This window comes from Tenrec ecaudatus, chromosome 4 (assembly GCF_050624435.1).
Source record: "Tenrec ecaudatus isolate mTenEca1 chromosome 4, mTenEca1.hap1, whole genome shotgun sequence".
Classification (NCBI taxonomy): domain Eukaryota; kingdom Metazoa; phylum Chordata; class Mammalia; order Afrosoricida; family Tenrecidae; genus Tenrec; species Tenrec ecaudatus.
Window position 1 is genome coordinate 154,860,320 of NC_134533.1, and position 27,123 is coordinate 154,887,442.

At 42.5% G+C, this 27,123-nt stretch overlaps 1 protein-coding gene across 1 annotated transcript; it reads left to right on the forward strand.

Moving 5' to 3' along the window:
• Positions 1-5,309: 5,309 nt before the first annotated feature.
• LOC142446093 (protein LEKR1-like) lies at positions 5,310-26,679 on the forward strand. The gene is made up of 2 exons (XM_075547870.1): positions 5,310-5,401; positions 26,431-26,679. The coding sequence occupies exons 1-2, from the start codon at positions 5,354-5,356 to the stop codon at positions 26,677-26,679; spliced, it is 297 nt and encodes a 98-aa protein (XP_075403985.1). The 5' UTR covers positions 5,310-5,353.
• The last annotated feature ends 444 nt before the right edge of the window (positions 26,680-27,123 follow it).

Consider the following 27,123-nt stretch of genomic DNA (forward strand, 5'->3'; position numbering starts at 1 on the left):
CTCTGATGATTTGCTTAGCGTACAGACTGGATACGTAGGGTGAGAGGATAAATGCTGACACACACACCTTTCCTGATCTTAAACCATGCAGGATTCCCTTGTTCTGCGTGAACAACTGCCCTTGATTCATATAAGTTTTAGTATCTGACATTGCTTTGCTGCATTCCATAGGTTTTCAGGAGCTAACTCTTCTGAAGTGGACAGCCTATTCTTTCTTCGTTTTTCACCTTGAGTCTGGAAATTCTGCTGAGACCTGGTCAAGTCAGATGATCCTGCTGGCAGTTGAAATACCAGTGACATAGCTCCCAGAATCACAGCAACACACAAGCCAGCACAGTCTGACAAACTGGCCGACACGTGGTGGACTTGAAATGTGGCTCATGCAAAACAGGAACTGAACGTTAAAAGTTTTTTTCGTTTTAATTACCGTAAATGGATTCATGCGGCTTATTGGCCAGCACAAGTCTACAAGGATATTTACAATGGACGAGAAATTGGTTTCAAGTGTAATGATGAATAAGCACAGAAGAAATGAAACCACGGAAGTAGTGTTTCAGTTCCCTATCATATATACAAAATAATCCTTATTATTAATGCTTGTCATATACCAGTTAACCTATCCTGAGAACAGAATGATCTTTCCTCAGTGTACACTCCCTATACCCGACCAGGAGCTGGCTGACCTGTTCCATGTTTGTGTGTGCCCTGTACCTAAACCAAAGCGGTCCTACCTTTACTGTTCTGCAAAGAAACATGAAGAAGATGTGTAGCTCTGACAGTTCTTTGCACTTCTAAGCACGCTGTCCTTTGACCAGTTGGGCTGGTTGTCCTCTGTTCTCCCTGATCCTTTCATTTGATCCTGAGTGCTTATCTTCCCCAGATATAGAAAGCCCTCTTAGAGGGGGTGGCAACAGAAAAGCCCTGGTGAGCAGTGGAGCAAAAAGTATCAATCAGGTTAAGTGTACAGGTACATCTATCTCCTGGACTTTAAGTGCCGGGAGGAAGGAGGCTTTTAGGAAGTGCTCAGTACTTGACGCTGCCAGTCCCATCAACTAACAGGAATCCATCAGCAGTGTGCCAGTGTGCCCACCCAGCTCTGCTCCCTCATCTGATCACTTCTAGAAACCTACAGGTTTCACGAACGCCCTTTGAACTTATTCAACCTTAATTAGATAGGAACAGCTCTATTTCCCAGCTAGTGACTCACAGCTTTTCCTCTCTCATTCTTGCAAGAGTTGGCCTTTCGGACTTTAAACTCGTATAATCCTCGAAAAAGAGATCTGGACAATGAATGAGTCACCACTCATCATTCCACCTGCTGCTTTAGCCTGTTAGTCACAGAGCATTACCCGATCTAGGTACGCAGTGCGGAGCACATAGTAGACTCTGAATAAAAACTTGTCTTGTGTAAGAATGTATGACGTCTGAAGGAAACGCTAAGTCATGTGAAAGGGTGGCTAGTCTGGTATATATATTGTGCACTAGGGTCTCAAGATATGGGAGAGAGAGCAGGCTATTTCTACTCCCGTAAAGAAAACAAACACTCAGGGGCAGCTCCAGCCCATCCTATGGGGGTCACTATGAGTCAGAATTAACCCCATGGTAGTGGGTCTTTTGAATTTGAGGGTCTCAAGATACGTTTTAAGCAGCCAAATCCTTCAACTTGACAATTCTTTTGCACTAGATAGACAATATCCCCCTTCACCCCTATGTCCCCACAGTATCCAAATAACCAGCCAGTGGGAGGTGAGAGGTAGACGCCCCGCCCCCGCCCCCCACCCTCCCGATCTCGGGCAGCTCTTGGCACCCCGCAGGCCTGGGGAGGGGCGTCTCAGGCCACCCTAGCTGCAGCCAGCCCTCCTCCTCCCCGCTCCCAGTCTCCCTCCCTCCCTCCCTCCTCAGCATACACCCCTGAGAAGGCTACTCCGATCCCTGCAGCGAACTTGCCCGCTACCTCCCGGCCCTCGGAGCACGGGGGCGAGGCCGGCGAGCCCCACTTCCGCGTCGGCGGACAGCATGGTCCGTGACGTGCCCGCGCTCTGACGTCAAGCCGACGTGCAGCGCGGTCGCCCGGGAGACCGGGAAAGCCGTTTCGCACCCGGCGCAGCCGAGGACTAGGTGAGAGACAATGGCTCCCCTCAGCCCCCGGATGACCCCGTCATCTCGCAGTTCCGGAGCGGAGGCGTGCTCGCCCCGCGGGGACCGGCCCGGAAGGTGGGGCCGCGGCCCGGGGACCAGGAGCTGGGGGTCCCGGCCCTGGACGCCCAGCCTCGCCCCTCGGCACCAGCCCCGGGCCGGGCCCCCCTGCCCCCGCCCGCTTCCTGCCACGGCGGGGCTCCGGGGAGCGGGGTTAGAAAGGGGCACGTTTCAAAGCTCTGCCAGCAGTGCGGCTGACCTTGCAGTTGGTTTCCATTTGGGAAATTCTTGCACTTCAGGAAAGCCTGAGGACGTGAACTCGGGCTTCCTCCGCCCCTGACCTGGCCTTGGGGGGTGATTCACGCCGGGGAATGGCTCTTTCCGGAAGGGCTGGAACGTGAGTTCGTGACCCGAGGTGACACCCGTGTTGGAAAAGGAATCTCGGAAGTGCACCGTCTGGGACGGGTCTGCGCATTTGACGTCGCCTTCATCCTCGTGGCGCTGCCAGTTCCCACAGCGCTTCCTGCTAAAGGGCGATGTACGTGTGTGTGATGTGAAAGACTGGAAGGGACTCGCTTGGATCAGACACTGCGTAATTTCAGGATATTATGTTCTTAAACTCTCCCCCTGCCAGAGAGAAAGACGCCCACCCGCTTCCTCGAGAAACTTAGTGAATCCTTCTATTGCTTCAATCGCCTTTTTAAAGTCCCAGGAACATTTCCCCCACTTGAGAACCCTTTCTTTAAAATGCAATCGAGGAAGACAGTGCCTTTAACTGCCTAATCTCCATAGGAGTTGAACTGAGGTACCTTTCTCCAAGCTGATTCCATCTGTCAAAGACAGCGCAGACGGCACTCCCAATCCAGTTGACACACTCCCAATCCAGCTGAATCTGTCGATCAGTTAAGGAGTGTAGGGCAAATAGTACTATGAAGCCCGCTTACATGAGAACATGTCCCCATTTATCTTAAAACATGTGTGCCCTCGATGTATCTCATGTATCTATGTGGCTGAACAAAGAGGATGAGATCTCTTTGTTTTTGTAGTTACTTAACATTACAACTGTGCAATGCACATTCATTACTAAAAAATTCTCCATTTGTGGAGAGGATTTTCTGTGTTGGCAGGTCTTATTTTGGTTTTCTTTTTATTTCCTCTTAATAACCAGACCCTGACAATTTCTCCCTTTGGCATCATAAGCCACAAATTTGGACTAGAATCATGGATGGTGACGCTACTAATTTAAAATAGCCTCATAGCTTCTTTGTTAATACTTTCATTCAAACTCATGCTCACAAATAGTTGTACGGATGAAACTTTTGAAGGAGAATTAGTTGGTAATTAGGAAAAATTCTAGTAGAGATGAGATGTGGTATTTTCATTATCAAATAAAATGTAAAGTGGCAGAAAGTAGATGAATGAGCATTTGGAACACATCACTGAAAATCTGACCCAAACCCCAAACTCAAACTCACTGAGTTTGACCAAATTGAGTCAATTCTGACTTACAGTGATCTTATAGAGCAGGGTGGATTTGCCCCTGTATGGATTTCCAAGACTGTAAATCTTTACAGAAATAGAAAGCCTCATCTGCTAACAATCTGCTATCATTAACCCTATTTGAAACCTTTCTACACACATTTTATTATATGACAGCAAATCATTAAAATGAGGGGTATTGGTACGATCAAGATAGGCGACCCCTTACTTTCTACTTTATCATGGCTGGAGGGTTCATTCTAATATTGGACTGTTTCACCCAGTCTGTTAAAATTCTGCCTTGATCAAACGTCACGAAGCCTCCTCTACCCACTGGAGTCCTAGATTGCTCTAGGTCAATAACTCGTAGCCCTCAAGCCTTCTTTTCTGCTGTGGCATTGGCTAGTATCATCTTACTTTGATGCCTCTTCCTCACAGGTAGTCTCTAGGTTCAGAGCAGTTCCTAACTTGTCTTTAAGAATTGATAGATAAATTTGAATAGGTACTTGTGTTAGGTTCTTATTTAGCCCTGCACCTTAGTGTGAAAATGATTTCATGATTTCAAAACTGCACTTGCAGGAAATGAAGGTGGACTGAAAATTGTTGCTAGTAGCCCTTAGGGTTAGGGTTGCTCTGAGTCAGAGCCAACTCAGTGGCACCTAACAACAATGACAGTGGCCTGGTTTAGGAGCTCTGGTGGCACTGTTGGATAAGTACTAGACTGCTGACTTCAAGGTCTGCAGTTCAAACCCACCAGTTACTCAGGGAGCAAAGGGAGGTGTCTGCCCCCATAAAGATCTACAGCCTCAAATACCCTATCTAGAGTAGTTATGGGTCAGACTTGAGTCCTTAAGCAGTGGGTTTGTTATTTGGCAGGGGTTGGTTCAAGCCTTTCAAAGGAAGGGCAAATATATGTAATATTAATAATGGACAAGTAGGAGCTGTCCACAATGCAGACATTCGGACATCTCTAGGGACTGCTCATACACGAACGGCCTTTACTCACGGACTGGACTGTTTTTATTCCACATTTGGGAGGATTTTAAAAAAACGAGCTCTTTCAACCTCTGTGATTTTTATGACAATGGTGATATATTTTTATTTTGGATAATTTTATTAGGAAATACAATAAAAAGTAAGATGCCTGAGTGAAAAGTAGATAAATACCCATCTGTGATAAGCCTGACACTTTCCTTTCTTCTGATGCACCATCGACTTTTCCCTTCTTGAATACTCGCATGTCATATTTAATCTTGTCCCTCAAAGTATTTTTTTTGTACTTTATCATTCAAACAAGCATTCATGTCACAATTTATTCTTATCAGCTGAGTTAAAATACTATATTTTTTCCTAACAGCTTTTCAGGGAGAAAAAAAACCCACTACAACTTGTTGCAACCGAAATAAATGAGCCTATTTGAAATATGAAAGTGGTCTTTATTAAACCTCCATCAAAATTATTATTAGATAAGTTTTGAAGAAAGAAATCTCACTTCAGGTTCAGTAGTTATTCTCTATCATTCTTATTCTGTTCGCCTAAGAGCTGGGAGGACCCCTGTTATACCTTCTCAGTTACTATTAATGAAACATATTGACATAATTTTCACTGATTCATCTCAAAGAACTGGGAAAAGTATCCTTTAATTTGAATTTTCTTCACACGATTTCCATTCTGATTATTGCCATCAATGTTTTTAGATTAATTCACGTCAGAGCTCCCTCAGCATCTTTGGGACCCGATGGATCATCATGTGCCCATGCATGCTTTACCTGAAGAAATCCAAAAGGTATGGCTTCGCTGTAGCAGAGCATTAGGGATATTGTAGCAACTAGAGAACTCTCAGCCCTAGGAGAGTGAATTCAGAGATTTAATAGTTATTTTAGTCCTGTAAACTACACTGAGCTGGTTGCGTGGGGAAGGTCAGAATTGTAGAATTCAGCTCTATGTTACCTGTGAAAGCAGACAGGTAACATAGAGCATTTCAGTCCTGTGTGTAAGCCTCTCCATGAAGCTCTAGGTAGAGGGAGTTAAGCACTGAGCTACTAGCCACCAGGTGAAGCCTCTTCAGAGGAGACGAGGCTGACTGCTTCCTTAAAAGATTCGCAGGTATCATCCACCCTGGATTCCCTGTACCTGCAACCCTCATATGCACCAGTGTACAGCCTCTGTTCTATCCAGCCCTGCAAGGTAGAAATAGGATCATGGTAGTTGGGGGGAGGAAGCATCCAGGATCTGGGGGAAAGCTGTGTTCTTCATCGATACTACCTCACACCCTAATTAACCCATCTCCTCTCCTAAACCCCTCTATGAGGGGATCTCCATTGGTCGACACTTGGGCTTGAGAATGATTGGGGCAGGGAATGTATGGATGTACTTTATACAATTGATGTATGTATATGTATGGATTGTGGTAAGAGTTGTATGAGTCCCTAATAAAATGTAAAAGAAGAAAAGAGAAAAAAATGATTAGGGCAAAGACTGTACAGATGTGCTTTATACAATTGATGTATGTATATGTATGAACTGTGAAAAGAATTGTATGAGCCCCAACAAATTGTTAAAATAAATAAATTTATTAAAAAAAAAGATTCGCGGGGCCTTAAATGGAGAACACACGTTTTGAGAATGATGAGGGCAACGAATGTACAAATGTGCTTGACACAGTTGATGCATGTATGGATTGTGTTAAGGGTTGTATGAGCCCCCAATAAAATGATTTTTTTTTTAAATTAAAAAGATTCACAAAGCCTGAGAAATCCTACAAAGCAGTTCTGCTCTGTCCTTCAGGGTCACTCTTAAGTTGGGATCGATTCGATAGTGTATTTGATTTGGGTTTGCATACAAGGGTCTACTTTAACTTCACCTGTGTTAATTCTCACCATGCACCAAGTGCCAGATACTTCTAAGCCCCTTTAAACATAGCAGCTCCTTTAATCTGCTTAATAACCTCTTTGTTTTCATAGTCCATGCACTCCTTTGTCACTTCACTTCTATCCTCAGGCAGAAACTTTCTCCTGCATTTAGTTTGACAACCCATATGTTTAAAAATGTTTATTAAAAAAAAATCTCTTTGGAAATGGTTGGCTTAATTTGTGAGTTAGAACCTTAAACCTGAGCCATCATTACTCATTCAGTTCTTTTCAGTAAGTCCACTGTCAACCCTTAGTTAACCACCAGGCCATTCTATTTTAATTAAAATTGCAGTGAGCACCAGATATGCTTCTCCTCCTGGTGCATGTTGCCTGTTGTCATTAGTCATGCCTTTGATTTCACTTGACGGTTACTGTTACTGCCTGCCCTTCAGACCTACGTAAACGAAACTGCAATCTAGGAGGAACTGGAAAGGACCTCTTGTTATCAGACAAGAATTTTTAAACCATTGCATTTAAATTGCTTCACCTGTGAGCTAGGCATAAGCTAACAAACACAGAGAACTTCACTTTGCTTACGGTTTCCTGGGAAATGATGCTGTGTTTGAAGGTACGGAATGTCCTTTCATTCTCCTCAACGGAGTTATTTCGTTTTTGGTTTTTTTTTCTTGGCAGGAAATAACTTTATTTTTGTTAATTCAAATAATTATATCACAACAGCTCGATTAAGGGGGCCACACAAACCCAGCCCCAAACATGTGACATCATCTCAATACAGAACAATGCCTTTTCCAAGGTGATTCTGAAAGCAAGAAAGTGATTAATGATGGAAGAGAGGTTTAATTTGTACATGCAGTTATATCGTTTTTCCTAGTCTAGGTGTGCTAGAGTTTAAAACCAAAACAGAAAAAAGTACCCTAGAAGAGACAATGGCAGCATTTCAGATCTAATCATCTGTCAGGATGGCTAGACACCAAACTCACTGCCGTTAAGTTTATTCCAACTCCTAGTGACCCAACGGGACAAGGTAGAACCTTTGTGGGTTTCTGAGCCTGTAATGCTTTACAGGAGCAGAAAGCCTTATCTTTCTCCCTCGGTTTTGAACTGCCGGCCTTGCAGTTAGCAGCCCAATGTGTAACCCCTATGCCACCAGGGCCCCTTTCTGTCAGGAAGAGGATGTGTAATCATACAAATAACAACAAAACCTCTATAAGATAGTGTATGATTTTTATTCATATGCCTCATGTAACTAATCTGTGCCATGAGACTGGAGATGGTGGAGAGAGGAGTCCCTGTGTAATGGGGTGGCCAAAGGGTACTCAGTGCAAGTGGAACTAAAGTTGGCTTTCGAAGACTTGAGTTTTGTTTAGACAGATGGGGGAAGGCACCAGAAGTTTAGCAGTGAGAATAAATCAGTCAAGTTAGAGAATGTTTAACAAGTTAAAAGGTTTTTAGTACTTTAAAAGAATAGATATTTTGATAAATGTTTAAGGAGCCTTTTCTTATGCTTATAGTTCTTTAAAAGTAAATTGTTTTTAAAATGCAAAACCAAGCATTTCTTAAGTCTACAATTACATCTCAAAACAGGAATGGCCTCTGGCCAGATAGTGCAGAGCAGGGACACTAGGAGAAATCAGGGCCCAAGCTAGGCATTCCAGTCATAGCCCTGGCCCTGCTGAATGCTTAGTGTTGATAGTGGTGCTCTGTCTGCTCTCTTTGTTAATACTCCTGATTCTAGATTTTCACTTCCCCAGAGCTGTTTGTACGATAAGTATTTATTAAGAGCCCGTTATGTGTCAGATGCTGTCCTGGTTGCCTCATTATAAAGTTTCCAAATTGTGGAATGCATCTCTGAGTCTCTAAAAGCTCAGTTTTTTAAAAAAAATCATTTCATTGGGGAGACATACAACTCTTATCACAATCCATCCATTGTGTCATGCACTTTTGTACATTTGTTGCCATCTTCATTCTCAAAACATTTACTTTCTACTTGAGCCCTTAATATCAGCTCCTCATTTTTTCTCTCTCTCCACTCCCAGCTCCCTCATGAAGCCTTGACAATTTATAAATTATTATTATTTTGTCATGTCTTATGCTGTCTGACGTCTCCCTTGGCCCACTTTTCTGTTGTCCGTCCCCCAGGGAGGAGGTTATATGTAGATCCTTGTAATCGGTTCCCCCTTTCTACCCTACCTTCCCTCCACCCTCCTGGTTTCACCATTCGCATCACTGGTCTTGAAGGGATCATCTGTCCTGGATTCTCTGTGTTTCCAGTTCCTATCTGTACCAGTGTACATCCTCTGGTCTAGCTGGATTTGTAAGGTAAAATAGTGAGGGGGGGGGAGGTAGTGAGAGGGAGGTGGAAGTAGGAAGCATTTAAAAACTAGAGGAAAGTTGTGTGTTTCATTGTTACTATATTGTACCCTGATTGGCTCATCTCCTCCTCGTGACCCTTCTGTAAGGGGATGCCCAGCTGTCTACAGATGGGCTTTGGGTCCCCACTCCACACTGCCCCTCATTCTCAATGATATAATTTTTTCTTCTTTGATGCCTGATATCAGATCCCTTTGACATCTTGTGATCCCATGGGCTGGTGTGCCTCTACCATGTGGGCTTTGTTGCTTCTGAGGTAGATGGCCGCTTGTTTACCTTCAAACCTTTAAGACCCCAGATGCTATATCTTTTGATAGCCGGGCACCATCAGCTTTCATCACATTTGCTTAGGCACCCGAAAAGCTTAGTCTTTCAGAGTAAGTTGGTTATCTCTTCTTCCGTATCTCTTTACCTGCGACTTCTCTAGTTTGTCCAAAAGTTAACTTGGTAAACTGGTGATCCTGAGGCCATCCCTGGATACTGAATAAATCACTCTCCAGCATCATAGAGCACACTCAGTTTGCACAGAATCATGTTACATAAAGGTATAGCTGTAGTGCTAACAGGAGGAGTTCAGTTTAGAACCATGTTGTTTTAAGATGAAGAAAAACAGCTTGGAAATTGTGCTCCAATTCGTAAAGAAAGGCTTGAGATGGGTACACTGGTGTGGAGTGACAGAGGCTTCTGTTCAGGTAGCACTTCGCGTTCATTGCTCATACTAGTTTCTCCTGTAGTTCGGCTCCTGCTGTGTGCGTGCACATGCGCGCGCCTGTGTGTGTAGGCAAGGATTCCGGGAAGAAAAGAAGGTGATGAGAGACTGTCTTAATTGCTTTTGCTCTATGGACACGGGATGGCTGATAAACTAGAGTGTGAAGATGACTGTGCTGCTCGATGATTCATAGCAAAACAAAGTGTAGTAGAAAAAGGAGAGTTACAAGAAAAATGCACATATGAGTACCCAAGAGAAAAGGTGCCAAAGACTGATGATTACAGGCTAACCTTAGAGAACCCATTGCCTGATTACAATGCTAAGTTGGTTAAAGCATCTGCTGGTCTCATTTCCTCAAAGCATCTTGGGGAAGAAGGAGTGATTAATCTTCTGATGCCCATTTGCAGGTCTTTTCGTGTTTTGTCCAATTTCTGACTAAACATAGAACCACCCCTCATGCAGGCCCATGAGCCAGACGGCAGCTTACTGCCTTAGCCGCTGTTAGATTCTCTAGTTTACTTCTGTGTGCATTTAGACAGAGGCTTGAGCTAGCGCCTATCTAACCAGCAGCATTTCTGGGTTTTTCATCTGAAAGTCGGGTGCAGTTGCAATGATGGTGCAGTTCTGTGGTTAAGGTTTGATTGCCACAGGTCAAGAGAAAACATCATTCATGTATTTATGAGCAGCGTAATAATTCTGTTTCTCTTCCCCTCAGGAATGGCATTCCATTAGAGAAACATAGACCCGTCTTCTTACAAGAAAGCAAGAAGCAGTTTTCCTTTTGCTGTTTGTGCTAGAGGACCCATGCAGAAGCTCAAACACTAGCAATAAGCCAGTAGAAAAATTAGTCATCTTGCAAAAGTGAAACTGATCTCTTGTTTTTATAAAGAGTGGCAAAATGAACACTTGTTATAGAATTTGAGCTTTGGGAGGTCTTTATTAACGCAGGACCCAAAGTAAAATAAAGAGACTGGCGTTGTTTGTTTTGCAACACAGAAGTGGCAGTGCAAGGACCGGGGAGCACACTGTTCTTTCTGGGATAACAATCCCTTTCCCCAGCAGTAACAGCTCATTTTGTCCTGTTTCAGTCAAGTAATTTTAGTCCTTTGGAACTTTGAAATGTATTCAGAATAACAGTGTTATATTTCCAAGCACAGAGTGTCATTGCCAGAAAAAATAAACTTAATTTTCCAGGTCATTTTGGGCCCCTGTGGCTAGGGTGAGATTTTGTGTTGAGTTAAAGTAGAGGAAAGGACACAAAGAAAAAGGACCATGGAAGCTCTAGAGCCCAACCTCCTGCTTTAAAAGCAAGGCTATGCGTGCGCTGCGGGCATGCTGAGTTGCTCGCAACTTCTGGTTTAAAAACTGGTAGACGACAATGGATGTATGCATGTATTGTGATAAGAGCTGTATGAGCCCCCAATAAAATGATTTTTTAAAAAACGCTGGTAGGTGAAATAAATAGGAAGCGATAATAGTTTTTAGAGAAGCCATTCACTTAAAATTGTAACCTAAGGTAGTTTATTAGGAAGAACAATCATTTTAGTATATAACTATAAATCTCAAGTAGAATGGTATTTATCACTTTGTAGTAAAGAACACTTTTTTCTGGCTGGCCATAGAGGTTTCCTGGTGGAAAAATAGGCATATTTAGAGAGACATAGCTATGTCACATATAATTAGTGTATGAGGTCAGTGTGTTTTGTTTTTATGGACAAATCTGTGGTATTTGAGTCCTATGTTGACTTATTTTTACCACTGTTGCTCTTTTTTAATTAAACATTTTATTTTTAGATGTACTTGTGAAAATACTAACAAGCACTCTCAAGTCCCTGTGCCTCAGCCTCCTCCAGTAGTAACATCGATAACACTGTTGGAAGGTACCACACCCAGGATATTGGCATTGATACAGCCAAGACATGTAACAGGCCCTTTACAACACGGGCCCCACCCCCATGCCGTCCCTTGTCCTTGTTATATGCACTGCTACCAGAGAAGCCCCACAGGGGATGACTAACGGACAGAAATGCATTCTCTTTCGCTTTAGGAGCACATTCAGGGTGTCAGATCTTGGGGAAGGCTCTCTTTCTGTTTTGGCTTTAGGGAAAAGGTTTTTTAAATCTCTTTTTTATCATATGTGGGCTTGGTGTCCTTTGGAGAGCCCTGTATTTCTTGGAAGCAATCTTCCTTTGGTCTAGGGGGTCCACAGCACAGTGACCCCAGGTTCAAAGTCCATGTGTCGTGTTTAGCTCAGCTTTCTTGGTGGTAGTGAGGTTTCTCTGATCTCTGCTTATTTGCTTAATCTTTTTTGTATATAAAAAAAGAATGTCTCAAGAGATAATCTAATCCTCTAGATTGTACCCTGCCTTATTAACACAGTGGCCTCTAATTCTGCACCATCACATCATGCAAGTTAGATTTTATGGCACATAGGCTAAGGCGGTCAGTGTACCATGTGGAGGACAAGTACAGAGTCCTGAGGAACGTGACCTAGCCAAGTTGGCAGTTATTTTGAGGGAACACCATTCAATTCACAGCATTTCCACCCCCAACTCATAACCTCCCCAAAAGACCCAAACAAAACTCACCACCATCGAGTCAATTCTCACTCTCACAATATTATAAGACAGGGTAGAACTGCCCTGGTGGCTTTCTGAGACGGTATCTCTTTACAAGAGTAGAAAGCATCATCTTGCTCTCGAGGAGTGGTTCATCGGTTTGAACTCCTGACCATTTGGCTAGTAGCGCAAACACATAATCTGCTAAGCTACCTAGCAACCATCATTCTGATCTTAATTGTAATTTTTCTTTTGATTTAAGAATGCTATATGAAGAGAAATATATACCATGTAGCCATTTATTCCCTCTCCCACCCCCTCAGCATAGTTTTCTGAAGATGCAGCCAAAAGTCCAATCTTTATTTATTGCTGATTAGTATTTTGTTACATTAGTATTTTGTGATATGGGCATACCACCAATTGTTTAGCCATTCTATAGTTGAAAGATTTTGGTTTTTTTCCCCAGGTTTTTGTTATTATCAATAAAGCTGCTGTGTGTAGTCTTTGTGTGAACATAGATTTTTATTTCCCTGGGACAAATGGCCATGGATGTAATTCTTGGCCATATAATAGTTAAGTGTTTAGGTTTTTAATATACCATTGGACTGTTTTCCAGAGTATCTGTACCATTTCACAGCCCACCAACAGTGTGTAAATGATCCAGCTTCCCTACATCCTCATCAGCACCCGAAGTCATCCTGTTAGATGTGAAGTCATATCTTATTGTGGTTTAAATTTTCATTTCTCTAATGGCTAATAATGTTGAATATCTTTTCATGTGCTTAATTGTCATATGTGATAATTCAGGTTTTGTGGCAACTCGACCAAGTCAGGATTTTCAGTGGCTTGACTTTTAAGACCTAGTAATCCCCTGTGGATCAGATCTAACACAATGTATTAACTTCCATAATGAGGTATGCTATAAGCAGCCCATCAAGTGAAAGGAAGTTTCATCAGTGATGTGGCCTGCTTTCAATATTAGTAGACCCTGTGGGGAAAAGCCTGCCTGCTGTTTTGCTGGCTATGAATCCTGCAGCTGGCTCATTGACCTCTTGTGCCTTGGACTTAAGTCAAACAGCCTGTTAGGTAGTCTGCTGATCCTGAGTCTTCATGGCCTGACATCTGACTTGCCCACCCTGGACTCATTCACCCCAAGGTTGCCACAAACCTTGGGCTCATCAGCCCCCACAGATGTGTGAGTCAGGCGAAGCTTCCAGCCTTACATGTGACCCATGGATTTGGAACTTGTTCATTTCTAGAGCTGTCTGAGCCCTTTTCTTGATATAAATTTCTATGAATACATGTATAAGCTTCACTAGTTTTGCTTCTCTAGAGAACCTAGTCTGAGATACCACATGAATATTCTTTTAGGCGAAATGTCTATGTATGTCTTTTTGAATTTTTTGCCTTGTTGACTTTTGAGGGTCTTTTATTAGATACCAGTCTTTTGTGAAGGTGCATTTTTTTCTCTTCACAGGGGTATTTTGAAAAACATGAATTTTAGGTTTGATGAAACCTAGCTAATAAACATTTAAACTTATAGATTATGCTTTTAGTATGAACTTAAAAAATTCCTTGCCTAGTTTGAATCCCAAACATTTTCTCCTATATTTTTTCCAAAAATCATTTAGTATCTAAATTTAAGTCCATTATATACTTTGAGTTAATTTTTGTAGAAATGAGAAGTTTAGAATGAGGTTCTTTTTTTTTTTTCCTTTTCCCTAACCACTTCATTAAAAGTGAACCTTTACTCCAGTAAATTGCTCCTGCACTCTGAAAAACTAGGTAGGCGTATGTATATAAGTTGGTTTCTGGCTCTTCTATTATGTCTCCTTGAAACATGTATCGCTCCTTTCACCACTGCCAGTTAGCCTTGGTTGTTGTGGCCATTTAGTGTGCTTCACAATCACGTAGGGAGACTCTTCGCACTTTATTCTTCATTTTCAAAATTGTTTTAGTCATTTCAGTTGCTCTGCCTTTCCTCACAAAATTTTGAATAAACTTGTTTAGCAGTAAAACATCTTGCTGGGATTTTGATAGGAATTGTATCAACTTAGTATATCATTTTAGGGAAAATTGATATCTTTACTGTGTTGGTTGTTTCAACCCATAATTGCAGTATGTTTCTTCATTTATTTAGGTGTGCTATCGTTTTTTTTCATTGGTGCGTTCTATTTTTTAACATACAAACTTGGATTTGTTTTTTAAAAATCTACACTATGTGTCTCATTTTTGGCTACAAATTTAAATGTTACTATATTTTTAACACCAGTGTCCCTGTGTTATTGCGGTTTGTAATATGTAGAGCTACAAATTGTGAATTTTTTGGTAAGTTTATCTTGGATAAAATGATCTTATTGAACATAATAGTTTTATTATAGATTTATTGGGATTATCTATGTAGGTGGTCAGGGCGTCTCAAAGCAATAGTTATCTTTATGATAAAATTATCTTTTATTTCCTTTTCTCATTTATTGCTCTGACCAGAATGTGTATCCCTCTGTTGAACAAGAACACTGAAGTGGACTCTTTGCTTTTCCTTGCCTTGTATCCAATTTTAAAGGGAAAGCATTTACCATTAACTGTGGATACTCTTTATCAAACTGATTATGAAGTTAACAGTGGAACAGATGGGCTTGTTGGTAGTAAAGGGCACTGACGGCTTTATGAAACGGTGCGGTGCGAGGACCTGCTGCCCTGGATAAAATTTCCTCTCCCAACAGGAATGAGGTTTACTTGATAGTCGTTGTTTTTACATGCAGAATCTCTCGCAAGGGTTAATGTTTTATACTGCTGTTACTCTACCTTTGTGGAACAGTTTCTTCTTCTTCTTTTTGTTAAGCATTAACTGAATGTGTTGCAAGTTACTAAGCTCCAAGGCAATACCGCGTCTGTTGACTACAGAAATGTGTAAAGGATAGACAGAGCAGAATCTCTGGGTCTAGCATTTCGCTCTACTGTTCAAAAGCATCCATGCATCAAGAAAGCAAAAAACGACACAACATCTGGTGATCCAACACATTCAGATCAGTAGAAACAAGCCAAAACATTCCCTTACAAACTGGCAACAAAAATCACCCCATTGCTCCCCGGTCCCAGCACTCCCTAGTTTATCCTTTTATCTTAATCCAAAACCCAGAACCAGGTAATGGATGGAGGACAAGGAGAAACGGTTTTGGAGAATGGAGTGTATGGTGGTTTTTTTGCGCAAACATGGTACCTGGAAGTGGATATGGGTGCAATTTAGCCTGTCAAGCAGGTCTCAGCATGATAGCCTCCCTTGGATATATAGCTCTCTGGCCCCTCTCTCTCTGTCTTCACCTTCCTGCTTGCTGGCCACCCTGAGAGCTGCTGGAGCCCGGCCATGCTTCCAGCGATCTAGGATCCACACAACTCTGTACACACCAGCCTGCGAGCTTCCTGAATTCTGCATCATTACATGTGCTGCCTGATCTGAAGAGGGACTTCGGGACTGGTACCTGACTAATGGACTTGAGCTGAACTGGGCTGGGATGTTTCTTGATAACAATTACTCCTTGATGTGAAGCTCTTTCTTACACATCTGAGTGTCGCTGGGCTTGTTTCTCTAGTCAGTGCGGCCTACCACAGAGTGCCTCCATTGGACAGCACGAGGCTATTGAGAACCTACTGGCAGGAGCTTGAAAAGGTCTGAAGCCTAATTTAACCTTTTAAAAGTTCCATATCATTTTGATAGTAACCAACACTTAAAAAGTAATTTTTCCTGAGAAGTTTGCTTTACACTTTCTTTCCAAGTGAGCTTGCATTTGCTTAGTACACTGCCTTCTCCAAAGTATAGCTTGCAGAAACCAAAAACATCCTGCTAATGATAGCCTTTTTGTCAAGTATGACAGTATGTCATTTTATTTTACTTGAAAAATGTGGAAATGATATGACACCAAGTTATAAGCCTGAAGCACAAATTATATTTCACAAAACCCAGCTAACCTTTACTTCATTTGGTAACGTAATTACAGTATTTTGTAGCATTTTAAGTTTCACAGAGATGTCTTCAATAATTAGCCCACACCGACATTAAGAATTTGAAAGGATGGTTACATTTTGATTTTGCCTATAGAAACTTATTTACAATATAATAGCATTGAAAAACTATATGTAATGTACTTATTTAACATAGGTCATTGAACGATTTAGACCCTGGAGAAAGACAGCATGCTTATAAGGTCAGCAAAAAGAGGGAGAAGACCCTCAGGCAGCTGGATTGACACAGCAGCTGCAGCAATGGACTCCATGGAGCCATTTGAGTCAGGACGGCGAGGGGCCGGCCAGTGTCTCGTTCTTTCATGCATAGGGTTCCCTCTGGGCTGGAGCTGATGAGTGACTGCCACCCAGCAGCAGCTGTGCCAGGTGTAGTCAGGAGACTCCTCTGGTGGACTTAGTAACATGTAATTGTCTTTCTTTTTACATTATAAGGAATATCGTATTTTGTTTCTCTTTGCTGAACTTCCAGAAAATCTGGTCTATAAAATGCAGCACTTCACATATTGCAGCGTGTCCTCTTATCACTGTTATGGCAAAGGTGTGTGCACCAGCCATCAAGGATTCCCTTTCAAATACGGATACAGCACTTGGCCAGAAGCAGCACATAAACTCCATTTAATGAGGAAAAAGAATAAGGATGGAAATGCCTGAGAGTGAGGGATGTAGTTTTCAAAACGATGCCGATGAACTCAAACTCAAGCTGGGCGAAGAGATTCTCAGAAAAGACCCACCCGCTGTGAATTATTTCATGTCTCTCGACCTGGATGAATTATATTCCAGGGATGAATACTCCCTTTGAATGGGATTGCACAGCCACTCTTATTGATCATTGTGGATATGTAGAGAATAGGCAGAGTTAAACTCACATGCCATTCCATTTCTACAAGGTCCCTACGTGATGTAGCAGTGAGCCTGTTCTCAATCCTAGACAAGATTACGGAGTGAGTACATATTACAGAGGATAGTACCCTTGGACCAGTTTTCCCCTCATTAAGGACCAGAATGTATGCCTGGCCATTCCATTTGTGTAGCTCACTAGATCCAGAAGCTGGAATAGGCATAGAGTATGTGGACTTTAGAAAGGCATTTTCAAGGTTTGTTGTGATATTCCAAAAGGCAATAGGAATAAATATTGGTGGGTTACAGAGAATTAGGTGGTTTAAAAAATGGTTGAGTTGTATCTCAAGTGTGCTGAGAAATAGATCAGCATCAACTAAAGAGACCTGCTGTGCAATGGAGCTCTACCCTCAACTTTGTCATGTTCCGTTTCTTCAGTGTCCTGGATGAAATGGCAAAAGAAATAACACTGAGGCCTTACTGGGTACTAAAGCTGACACGCTTGACTAATACACACACGCACACCCACACACATACGCACATACATATACATGCACTTATCTGAGAAACCAGTTGCTTACATCCTAGGAAAAAGAGTATTGGTTGAAAGGAATAAATAGTTTAAGGGGGAATGGAGAGAAAACAGTGGGAGAAGATTCCAAATGCAAGGCGGCAGCCAGATCTCAGAAAGGGTAGGATGAGGAATGGGAAGGTCAGTATGTATAAAGCGTTGATGGTCTGTCTCTCTCTTTCTGTCTGGAGCCACAGGGCCTATGTGTCAGATTCTCTGTGTCTTTTTACTGAAAACCAAGCAAACAGTTTATTAGCATATAATTCACAAATTATACAGTTCAATAGTCCAATCATAGGAAGAGTTGTATAATCATCGCAGTCAATTTCTTGTACTCATCATAGTTAGCTTCCCATTTCCCCCTAACCTCCCTACCATACACCCAAGGACCATTAATCCAGTTCTGTTTCTATAGATTTATCTCTTCTGGATTTCATCTACAGAAAGACTTAAAAAAAAAAACAACCCAGAAAACTAACAACCATAACAAAGTAAAATGGAGAAATAGCTCAATGGAAAAGAAAACAAAATATTAAAAACTAGAAATCTTTAAATGAGTCAAAAGGGAGATCAAATGAGAAGGTGTTAAATTTTAGCCTAACTGCATCTGCGTTAATCCCTTTCCAATGCATTCTTTATGATAGCAAGGCTGTTCAAATCCTTGATCTATGGTTAGAGAGGATTTGCCAGAGGCTTAATGCATGCGCATTTCTCCTTCACATTTTTTGGTTTTAAATTTAAACAACTTTACAATGGGTCAAAAGGGTGATTAAATGATAAAGCATTATATTTTAACCCAACTATTCCCGCCATAGTCAACTTTGCAATGCTCTCTGTCTGAAAAGGCTATTCGAATTCCTCAGGTATGGTTACAGGGATTCACCAGTGGCTTAATCCATGTGAGGACTCTGCAAATGGATTTTGGGCTTCCCCTGTCATCCCTAGCCTTCCACAAACCAGGTGTGCACAATTTAAGTTTGGACACCATCCTTCCTTCAGACTTGGGTTTTATTATTTGCAATCCTTGGCTGGTGATCTTAGTTGGTTTCTCCAGGTTACTCTGCACTTTGGACACGACCCTTTACTGTGATGGCTGCCACAAATGGTGACCTAAATGTCTTAAGTCTAAGACACTTCAAGCCCTTGTTGGCTTGGCTCGGCTCAGCTTAGGGCTTGGTTCTGCTGGTCCATTACCCATTCTTGACTCACCAACCAGTCACAGTAGAGGCAATGGGTGTAAGGGAGCCAGCCTTTGTCACATGGCTAAGTAGAACAACCAAGATAGGTGTTGAGAGATAGAAATAATTGAGTCAGACCGTGCTCACCTCAGCCTCACTTGGTGGTCCACGTGGAGAGGGAGAGACAGATTTAATGTTAACCAAGGCTTTTATATTCTCTGGGGGCATGCAAGCCCCCTAATCACAGGTGAAGATCTACGTCATAGGAAAGGGTTGTGCTATACGTAGTACAGTAATAGAAGGGGTGGTTCTAGGGGTATACATGCAATAGGAAGAGGGATTGGGGGTATGCATGTGGCAAGATGGGCGTATCCTAGATTCAGGAGGGCAGCTTAACCTGGATGTCACTGAACTGGCTTCACCTGTTCCCTGGCTCAACTCATAGAGACCATTATCAGTAGGGTGTGTACTCCACCTACAGGAACCAAATCCATGACTGCAAACCTTTAGGGAGAAGTAACCCATTGTCCTTAACAGCAGGGAGCGGGGCCTACAGTAGTCTGGCAATTGACTATCTTCAGGGAGGATGTCTGTAAGCATCTGACCTCCCCCCATATGCTGTCAAAAAGCCCCGAATGTTTGACATGTCTTTGTGGGAGACAAAGCTGGGGAAAAGTCTCTTTATAATTCCACAATCAAGTATATGGCAGGTTGTACAATCTATTATGTATTTTTAATAGGGACTTTATCATAAAAGCCATTTACAGTATATAATAGACCAGTGATCTGAAGTTGCAATAAGTGAAATTTCATATTCAAAGTGTGGGAACAGAGAATTTTGTTTTCTCTTGTAGTGAACCCACACTGAACTATTCAATTCTGGTTACCATTAAAGAACACCGGAACAAACTCTAATTAGAATGAGAAAAAAATAAAAACCATGGCATATGGGAAACAGCTGAAGGAATTGGGAGTGTTGACCTAAGAAGACATGAAATATTCCTCATACACCCAAAAACCACCTTGTTGTAGAGTTGATTCCAGATCATGGTGACCCTATATAGGTTTCTGAGTCTGTAAACCTGTACTCGAATAGAAAGCATCTGGTATTTCCTTCAGAGCAGCTGGTGGGTTTGAACTGGTGACCTTATGGTTAGCAGCTCTACATGTAAACTATTATGCCACCAGGGCTCCTTGCATGCCTCACAGCTGTCTATAAATGTTAGACCTTTCTGTGAAACAGTCCTGGAGTTTTTCCAAATGGTTACTAGGCAGGCTAGGACCAGGAGACAGATTTGGGGTCAGGATGAGAAGGAACTCCTAACAGTCAAAACTGCCAGAACATGAAATAGGCTGCCTTAGAAAATCATTCCCCAACCCTGTGGTTGTTAAAGTGAAGGGTGGATAACAGCCTCTCTAGGGGGGGGGGGGCTTAGAATTTTAAAACGTCCATCTAGAGCTTGAACCAGTTGTATTTTAAAATTTATTTCAAAACTCATAAATCTGAAAAATTTGGTTTGAGTGTCAATTAGATAGCATAGCCATTCATAAAATAGACTGTATTATGGCTTTCAGTTTGGCCATTTTAAACAAGTAAAACGTTGTGGAAGGTTGTTACTAATTCGTTCCACGGACTCTGATACAATGTTATTGATAGGCAGCTGTTAGTAGCATCCCTCTACGTCACGGGAGCAGTTTCTGTGGTTTTATGGGTAAATTAAGACGAAACTCTCTTCATGTAGGCTGAAGAAAATGGGAGGGAGAGTAGATATATCCCCATGACTACATACAGATTTTACAGAGGATACTGTAGATGTATATTTGCCTTTGCTGCAAATATAGCCGTGGATATGGGGAGTATAGAGGAGGCACAGTTATGAAAACTTCTTAGACATGAGCAAAAACTGCGAGGGAATGAGTTGCTTGGACTGAGGGGTCAGAATAGTCTTGGGGACACCAAAGCCAATTGGCATAACATAGTCCCCAAGACAGTGTTCTACATCCTACTTTGGTGTGTAATGGCTGGGATTTTAAAAGCTCGTGAACAGCCACTAAGGTTCAATGATTGTTCTCTCCCCGTCCAGAATAAGGAAGGGTAATAATAACTGGAAGTCACACAGAAACAAATAGTCCAATGGAATAATCAACCATTCAAACATCAGCCTCCTTACAAATCTGAGACCAGAACTAGACAGTACTCTGAAAAGGTTCACCGTAAGAGGTTCATGATAAGAGTGGTAGGAAAATGTGGAACAGAACCGTAAATCACAAGATACCAGGATTACTAGTTGAATAGACCCCAGTGGGACCCCTAAAGTGATGGCTGTTAGTCACCTCTCAGATCTGGGACTGAGCTCATCTCTGTGAGACCATGTCAGATCAGTAGGGCTGCATTTACCCAAGGACAAAGTTCCGAGGGTTAGGAAAGACGGAGGAATAGAAACAAATACCAGGAGAAAGAAGAGATGGTACGTTGAGAGGATTGTAATGGATGAGTTGAAACAAAATATGTCTGAACTGTTGATTATAAAACTGATGATCTGTTCGGTAAACTTTTATCTAATTCACAATATTAATTTTAAAAAACCCACTAAATTCTCCAGTGTCACTTTCCATTTAATTTGCTTGAGCAAATACTTAAAAAGAAAGCCACTTGTAAATAGCAAAACAACCAGAAACTGCTGGAGGAATATTTATGCTGGAGGCAGAAAAATAAACAGCTCTCTCCTGACTTGGTTGGAATGCCATTTATGTTGCCCCAGTTGCTGCCCAGAGTCACCTGAATAGTTTATCTAAAGGAAGTAAAAGGATTTAGCCGAAATACATATAATAGGTAAATTACAAATGGTTATAGGCATATGGGTACTGGTTTGAAACAGGCTTGAATTTTAATTTCAAATTCTTCACATATCAGCTATATCAAACTACCCAAACATTATAAGCCTCACTGCCATGGAATCCACTGTGACTCATAGCAACCCTATAGGGCTGGGTAGAACTGCCTCTGTGGGTTTCTGAAACACACTCTTTTTTTTAAAAAAACATTTTATTGGGGCTCATACAGTTTGTATCACAATCCATACATACATCAATTGTGTAAAGCACACTTATACATTCGTTGCCCTCATCATTCTCAAAATTCGCCTTCCGCTTGGGTTCCTGGAATCAGCTCCTCATTTTCCTTTTTTCCCTCCCCATCCCTCCCCGCTTCCTCCTCACTCATGAACCCTTAATAATTTATTTACACTGCCCAGCATCTCCCTTCACTCACTTTCCTGTTGCCCATCCCCCAGAGAGGAGGCCATATGTAGATCCCCGAGATCGGTTCCCCCTTTCTACCCCCACTTCCCTCCCGGTATCACCACTCTCACCCAGGGTCCTGAGGGGTTCATCTGTCCTAGATTCCCTTTGTTTCCAGATCCCATCTGCACCCCTGTGCATCCTCTGGTCTGACCAGGTTTGCAAGGTAGAATTGGGATCATGATAGTTGGGGGGAGGAAGCGTTTAAGAACTACAGGAAGGTTGTGAGTTTCATTATTGCTACACTGAATCCTGAGTGATTCATCTCCTCCCCACTATCCCTCTGCAAGGGATGTCCAGTTGTCTACAGATGGGCATTGGGTCCCCATCATGCACTCCCCTGATTCACGATGATATAATTTCCCCAACCGCCCCACATTTGGTGCTTGAAACCTGGTCCCCTTGGCCCTTCATGATCACACATGTTTGTGTGCTGCTTCCATGTGGGCTTTGTTGCTTCTGGGCTAGATGGCCGCTTGTTTACTTTCAAGCCTTCAAGTCACCAGACGCTATCTCACTCAATAGCTGGGCACCATCTGCCTTCTTCACCATACTTACTTATGCACACATTCGTCTTCAGCATTTATGTGGGGAAGGTGACCATACAGTGATAGTTTTTGTCCTTTGGTGTCTGCTACCCGATCCTTTCAACACCTCATTTTCACTTAGACTTGTGTGCTTCTTCTCTGTGGGCTTTGTTGCTTCCAAGCTAGATGGCCACTTGTTTGTCTTCAAGCCTTTAAGACCCCAGACACTGTTTTGATAGCCGGGCACCATCAGCTTTCTTATGCACACATTTGCTTATGCACGCATGCACACATCTGTCTTCAGGGATCATGTCGGGAAGGTGGGTATCATGAAATGACCATTTAGCTGAGCAAGGTGCTCTTGTATTGAAGGAATGCTCTCAAGGAGGCCCAATGTCCACCTGCTACCCTACTACTAAACCTATAAATATATGCACATAGGTCTATCTCCCCATAATCATAAATATATTTACATAGGTACATGTCTGTATTTAGGCTTCTCTGTATGCCCTTTGCCTCCTACCCCTTTCCTCTATTTCCTTATGCTTTCCTCCCGTCACACTACCATGTTCAGCCTTCATTCTGGTTTCAGTAATTCCTCTGTTACCTTGCCCTTGGCCGCCACTCCCTACCAGTCCTCCCATCCCCTCCCTCCACTGGTTTTGAACCACTCATTGTTCCCTTGTCCCTGTGTTGGCCAACACCTCCTTCCTTCCCCTACCTCCCACACTCTCATGTCCCTCTGGGACCGTTGGTCCCGTTATTTTCTTCTCACATTGTCCAGCCTATCTTATCGAGGTAGACCTGCAGTTATAGTAATATGTGCATAAAAATGCAGATGACTTTGACAGCACCAAAGTAGCACATAAGAACATGGCGTCGACGGCAGCAACACTGACAAGCTAACGAACAAAAGAGCCACTGACATACAAAATTTAAAAGAAGAGAAAAAAAGAAAATAACGAAACAAAAAGACAGCAAAAAAAAAAAGCCTTAGTTCAAGGTCTGTTTGTTGACCTTTAGAAGTGTTTTCTGGACGAGTCTGATGGGGTGCCACGTCCTGGCCCCAAAGTCCATCCTTTGTACTCCCTCAGGACCTCCTTGTTCTGCTTCCCCCACTGCTCCATTGCATGTCCCCAGTGTTTTGCCTCAGTGTGGTGGGGTCAGCTCAGTCTCACATCCCCCACTGTGTCTCCAGTGCTGTCCCGTGTAGGGCCATGGGTCAGTGCAGGATGTCGCATCTCGCCGTGGGGCCGGCTATATGTTCCTCTGTACATTGGGCCCTTCAAGCCAGGCTATCATCCTCTGAGCTTGGTGGGCCCAGGTGTGCTCTGCTCCTTTCTACCTCCTTCCTTTGCTTTGGCTTCCTACTGGGTGTGGTGTGGTAGGTCAGTTCCTTTCCCACACCAGACGATCTATTTTCTGTGGTACTCCCTTCGATGGTGGGGGTCGGGCTAATTTTGGTTGGGGCCAGCGTATGGTCCAGTCTCTTTGTGGATTCCTCTGCGTGTTACATTGCCCTCCTGGTTTGGTGTGTTATGGTGGGGTCCATATGCATGTTCCAGTTCTGTGGGGACACAACCAATACTGTCTCCCTGGGTGGGTTAGTGCCCTGCTCCTCCCGTGCCATCCACTTGGTTTCTCCCCACCCTGCTTCTCCCTCCACCTGCCCCCCTTCTCCTCCTTTATGCTGGGCTCTCATGTACCTCCCTAGATGTGGCCTGCACTCCCTCCAATTATCTATACTTCTACCCTTTATTACGAGATAGATGTTTATTCTTCTATTCCTGGCATGCTGATTGTACTTACCTCAGGGGACTCCTGTTATACCTGTCCTTTTGAGTTTGGCTTACCTCGCTTAACATAATTTGTTCCAGGTCTTCCCACGAAATGACGTGTTTCATGTGATCGTCCCTGCTTTTTCAGTGCTGCATAGTACTCCGTTGTGTGTATGTGCCAGAGTTTACTAATCCACTCAGCTGTCGATGGAAACTTAGGCTGTTTCCAAGTCTTTTTCTTTTAAAGTGCGAATTGAGTCCAGTGGAATTAAGAGTTATTAGCACTATCTGTGGGTTCATAGTTTCATACCCTGTTTTGTTTTTTGGGTCTTTGCCTATCTCCCTTCTTATGAGTGTGCTGTGTTTAGTGGAGAGTTTCTATCTTGTCCTCTTTTCCATCTGAGACCCCGTTGTCCTGGTAATTGTTGCTGGCATGTTGGTGAAACGAACTCTTTATGGGAGTAGAAAGCTTCGTCTTTCTCCCTCATAATGCTTGGTGGTTTTAAATGGCCTTGCAGTTAGCAGCCCAGCACTGCACTACGACACCCCCAGGGCTCGGAGAGCCATAGCTACAGAAGTTTGAATTTTCTCACCTATCAAATGGGTATAGCTATGCCTAGCCCAAACTCTTCAAACCAAAACCATTGCCATTAATCTGTGACTACTGTTAGTCACCCTATAGGACAGGGTAGAACGCCCCCATTGGAAAGCAGACTGCCATATCCTTCTCCCATGGAGTAGCTAATGGGTTTGAACCACCAACCTTTCCGTTAACAGGGCTTCTCTAACCAAATCTACCCACTAAGCAAGGTAAACCCAGGCTTACTTGTACTTACTTATCGATAGTGAACAGTTGAACATATTTTTCGCCAGAACCTGACCTAGCTTTCTGGGCACGCTCTATGACTACAGAGTCATAGTAAGTGTTGTTGTTAGGTGCTGTCGAGTTAATTCTGACCCATCGTGGTCCTGTGCACAGCAGAAGGAAGCACTGCCTGGTCCTGCGCCGCCCTCACCATGGTTCCTGTGCCTGAGCCCATTGCTGCAGCCACTGTGCCAGTCCGTTTCCAGGAGGCTCTTCCTCTTTTTCAGTGCTCCTCTGCTTTACCAAGCATGGTAAAGCCCCCGATCGCCTTGCTTAAATTAGGCACCCTGTCTCTGCCAAGGGCTGTGAATTTGAAATGAGGCTTTGAAAAGAGTACTGTGGGTTTAGGAGCAAGACAAATGCCAGCCATGCCTAGAAGCCGAATCTTTGATGTGGTGAGGAAATGTGAAAGTAAAGTAAATTAAGTTAGTTAAGTAAGCACAAGTGAGCCTGCACTTATCTTCCTTATTGGGTAATCCCCCCTGTACCTGAAGGCAAAAAGAATTGATAGAGGGAAAAGAGATTAGATTCTAAATGTTTTTCCTATTTGATGTTTTATGACAGAGTGTTGAGTTCTGTTAGAAGCATAAAATGTTAAAACTGGACAGAATTTGTGGTTTATTTGGACCAATGCTATAATTTCACAAATGAGGAAAATACAGTCTGAAACACCAGGAGCACAGAGCAGTTGGCAGCAAAAGGGCAGTGATTTCTTCCCCCTTGACAGACAATAACTGATCCTAAAACAAGGAAGTGCTCATAGAAATAGAGAGATGCTTTGATCATTTTTCAGTTTTACTTTATGGAAAATATTTCAAAAAGCAGATCTTAGTTGAGATACCATGGAAAAATAGTTACTCTGAAAGATCTTTTCTTGATTTCAGGATTTTGCATGAGAGCCAATATCATGTCAGTTTAAAAAACTGTATCCCGATGTTGGCAGCACAATAACTATCCCTCTATGGCATAAAACAAAAAAATACCAACTCACAGTGATTCAACAGGCTAGAGATAAACTGCCCCTAGGGGCTCTTGAGACTAACTGGTTGGGGATTAGAAGTCTCCATCCTTCTCCCGCTGAGTGACTGATAACCCACACACCAGGGCTCCTCTCTGTGCGGCATACTCATGTCATTGAACTGGCCTGGTCTCGATAACATCTTCAGCTGAACTTTCTTTTTCGTAACGTAAAAGAAATTGTTGCAGCAAACACATGTTCTGTCTCGTAGATGCCTCCGGAAGAGAAAGTGTGTAAGTACTGTGGAGTCAGCTACCTCATTCTTCATGAGTTTAAGGCAATGGAAGAAAAAGTGAAAGCAATGGAAAAAGAGATGAAATTCTATCAAGGAAGTATAGATCGTGAAAAGCGACTTCAAGAAAAGCTACAGTCTCTTAGCCAAGATCTTCAACAATACAAAATTGACAACGAATCCAAAGCAGAAAGGTTGGAATGTGTTCCTCATTTCTATTTTAAGTAAAGTTTATAATTTAATACATTTGGACTTAGTAATTATATTGTAGTTACTAATGATAATTATTATAGTTTGAACCATTCCTTTGAGGCATACATCTACTATCTGAACCTTTAACCAATTCATTCAATAAGTATAAGTTAAGAAAGACATCTCCTCCCCAGATTTCATATATCTTACTTTTTCTCCTTTTTTAATTAAGAGTTGTCTATCAAAAATCAGGTGATTTTTAGTAATTTTTAAGTCTAACATTTGTTTTTCAGCAGCTTTGGAATTTTAGATGTGTAGAATAAAGTTTTCATGTTTTGAAAGGAAGCTGTGTTAGTCTGGGTAGACTAGAGAAACAAATCCAGGGATACACACGCACACACACACACATCCAGGGATATATATATTTCATATATATATATATGAAAGAGCTTTATATACTGAGGCAATTAAATATTGAGA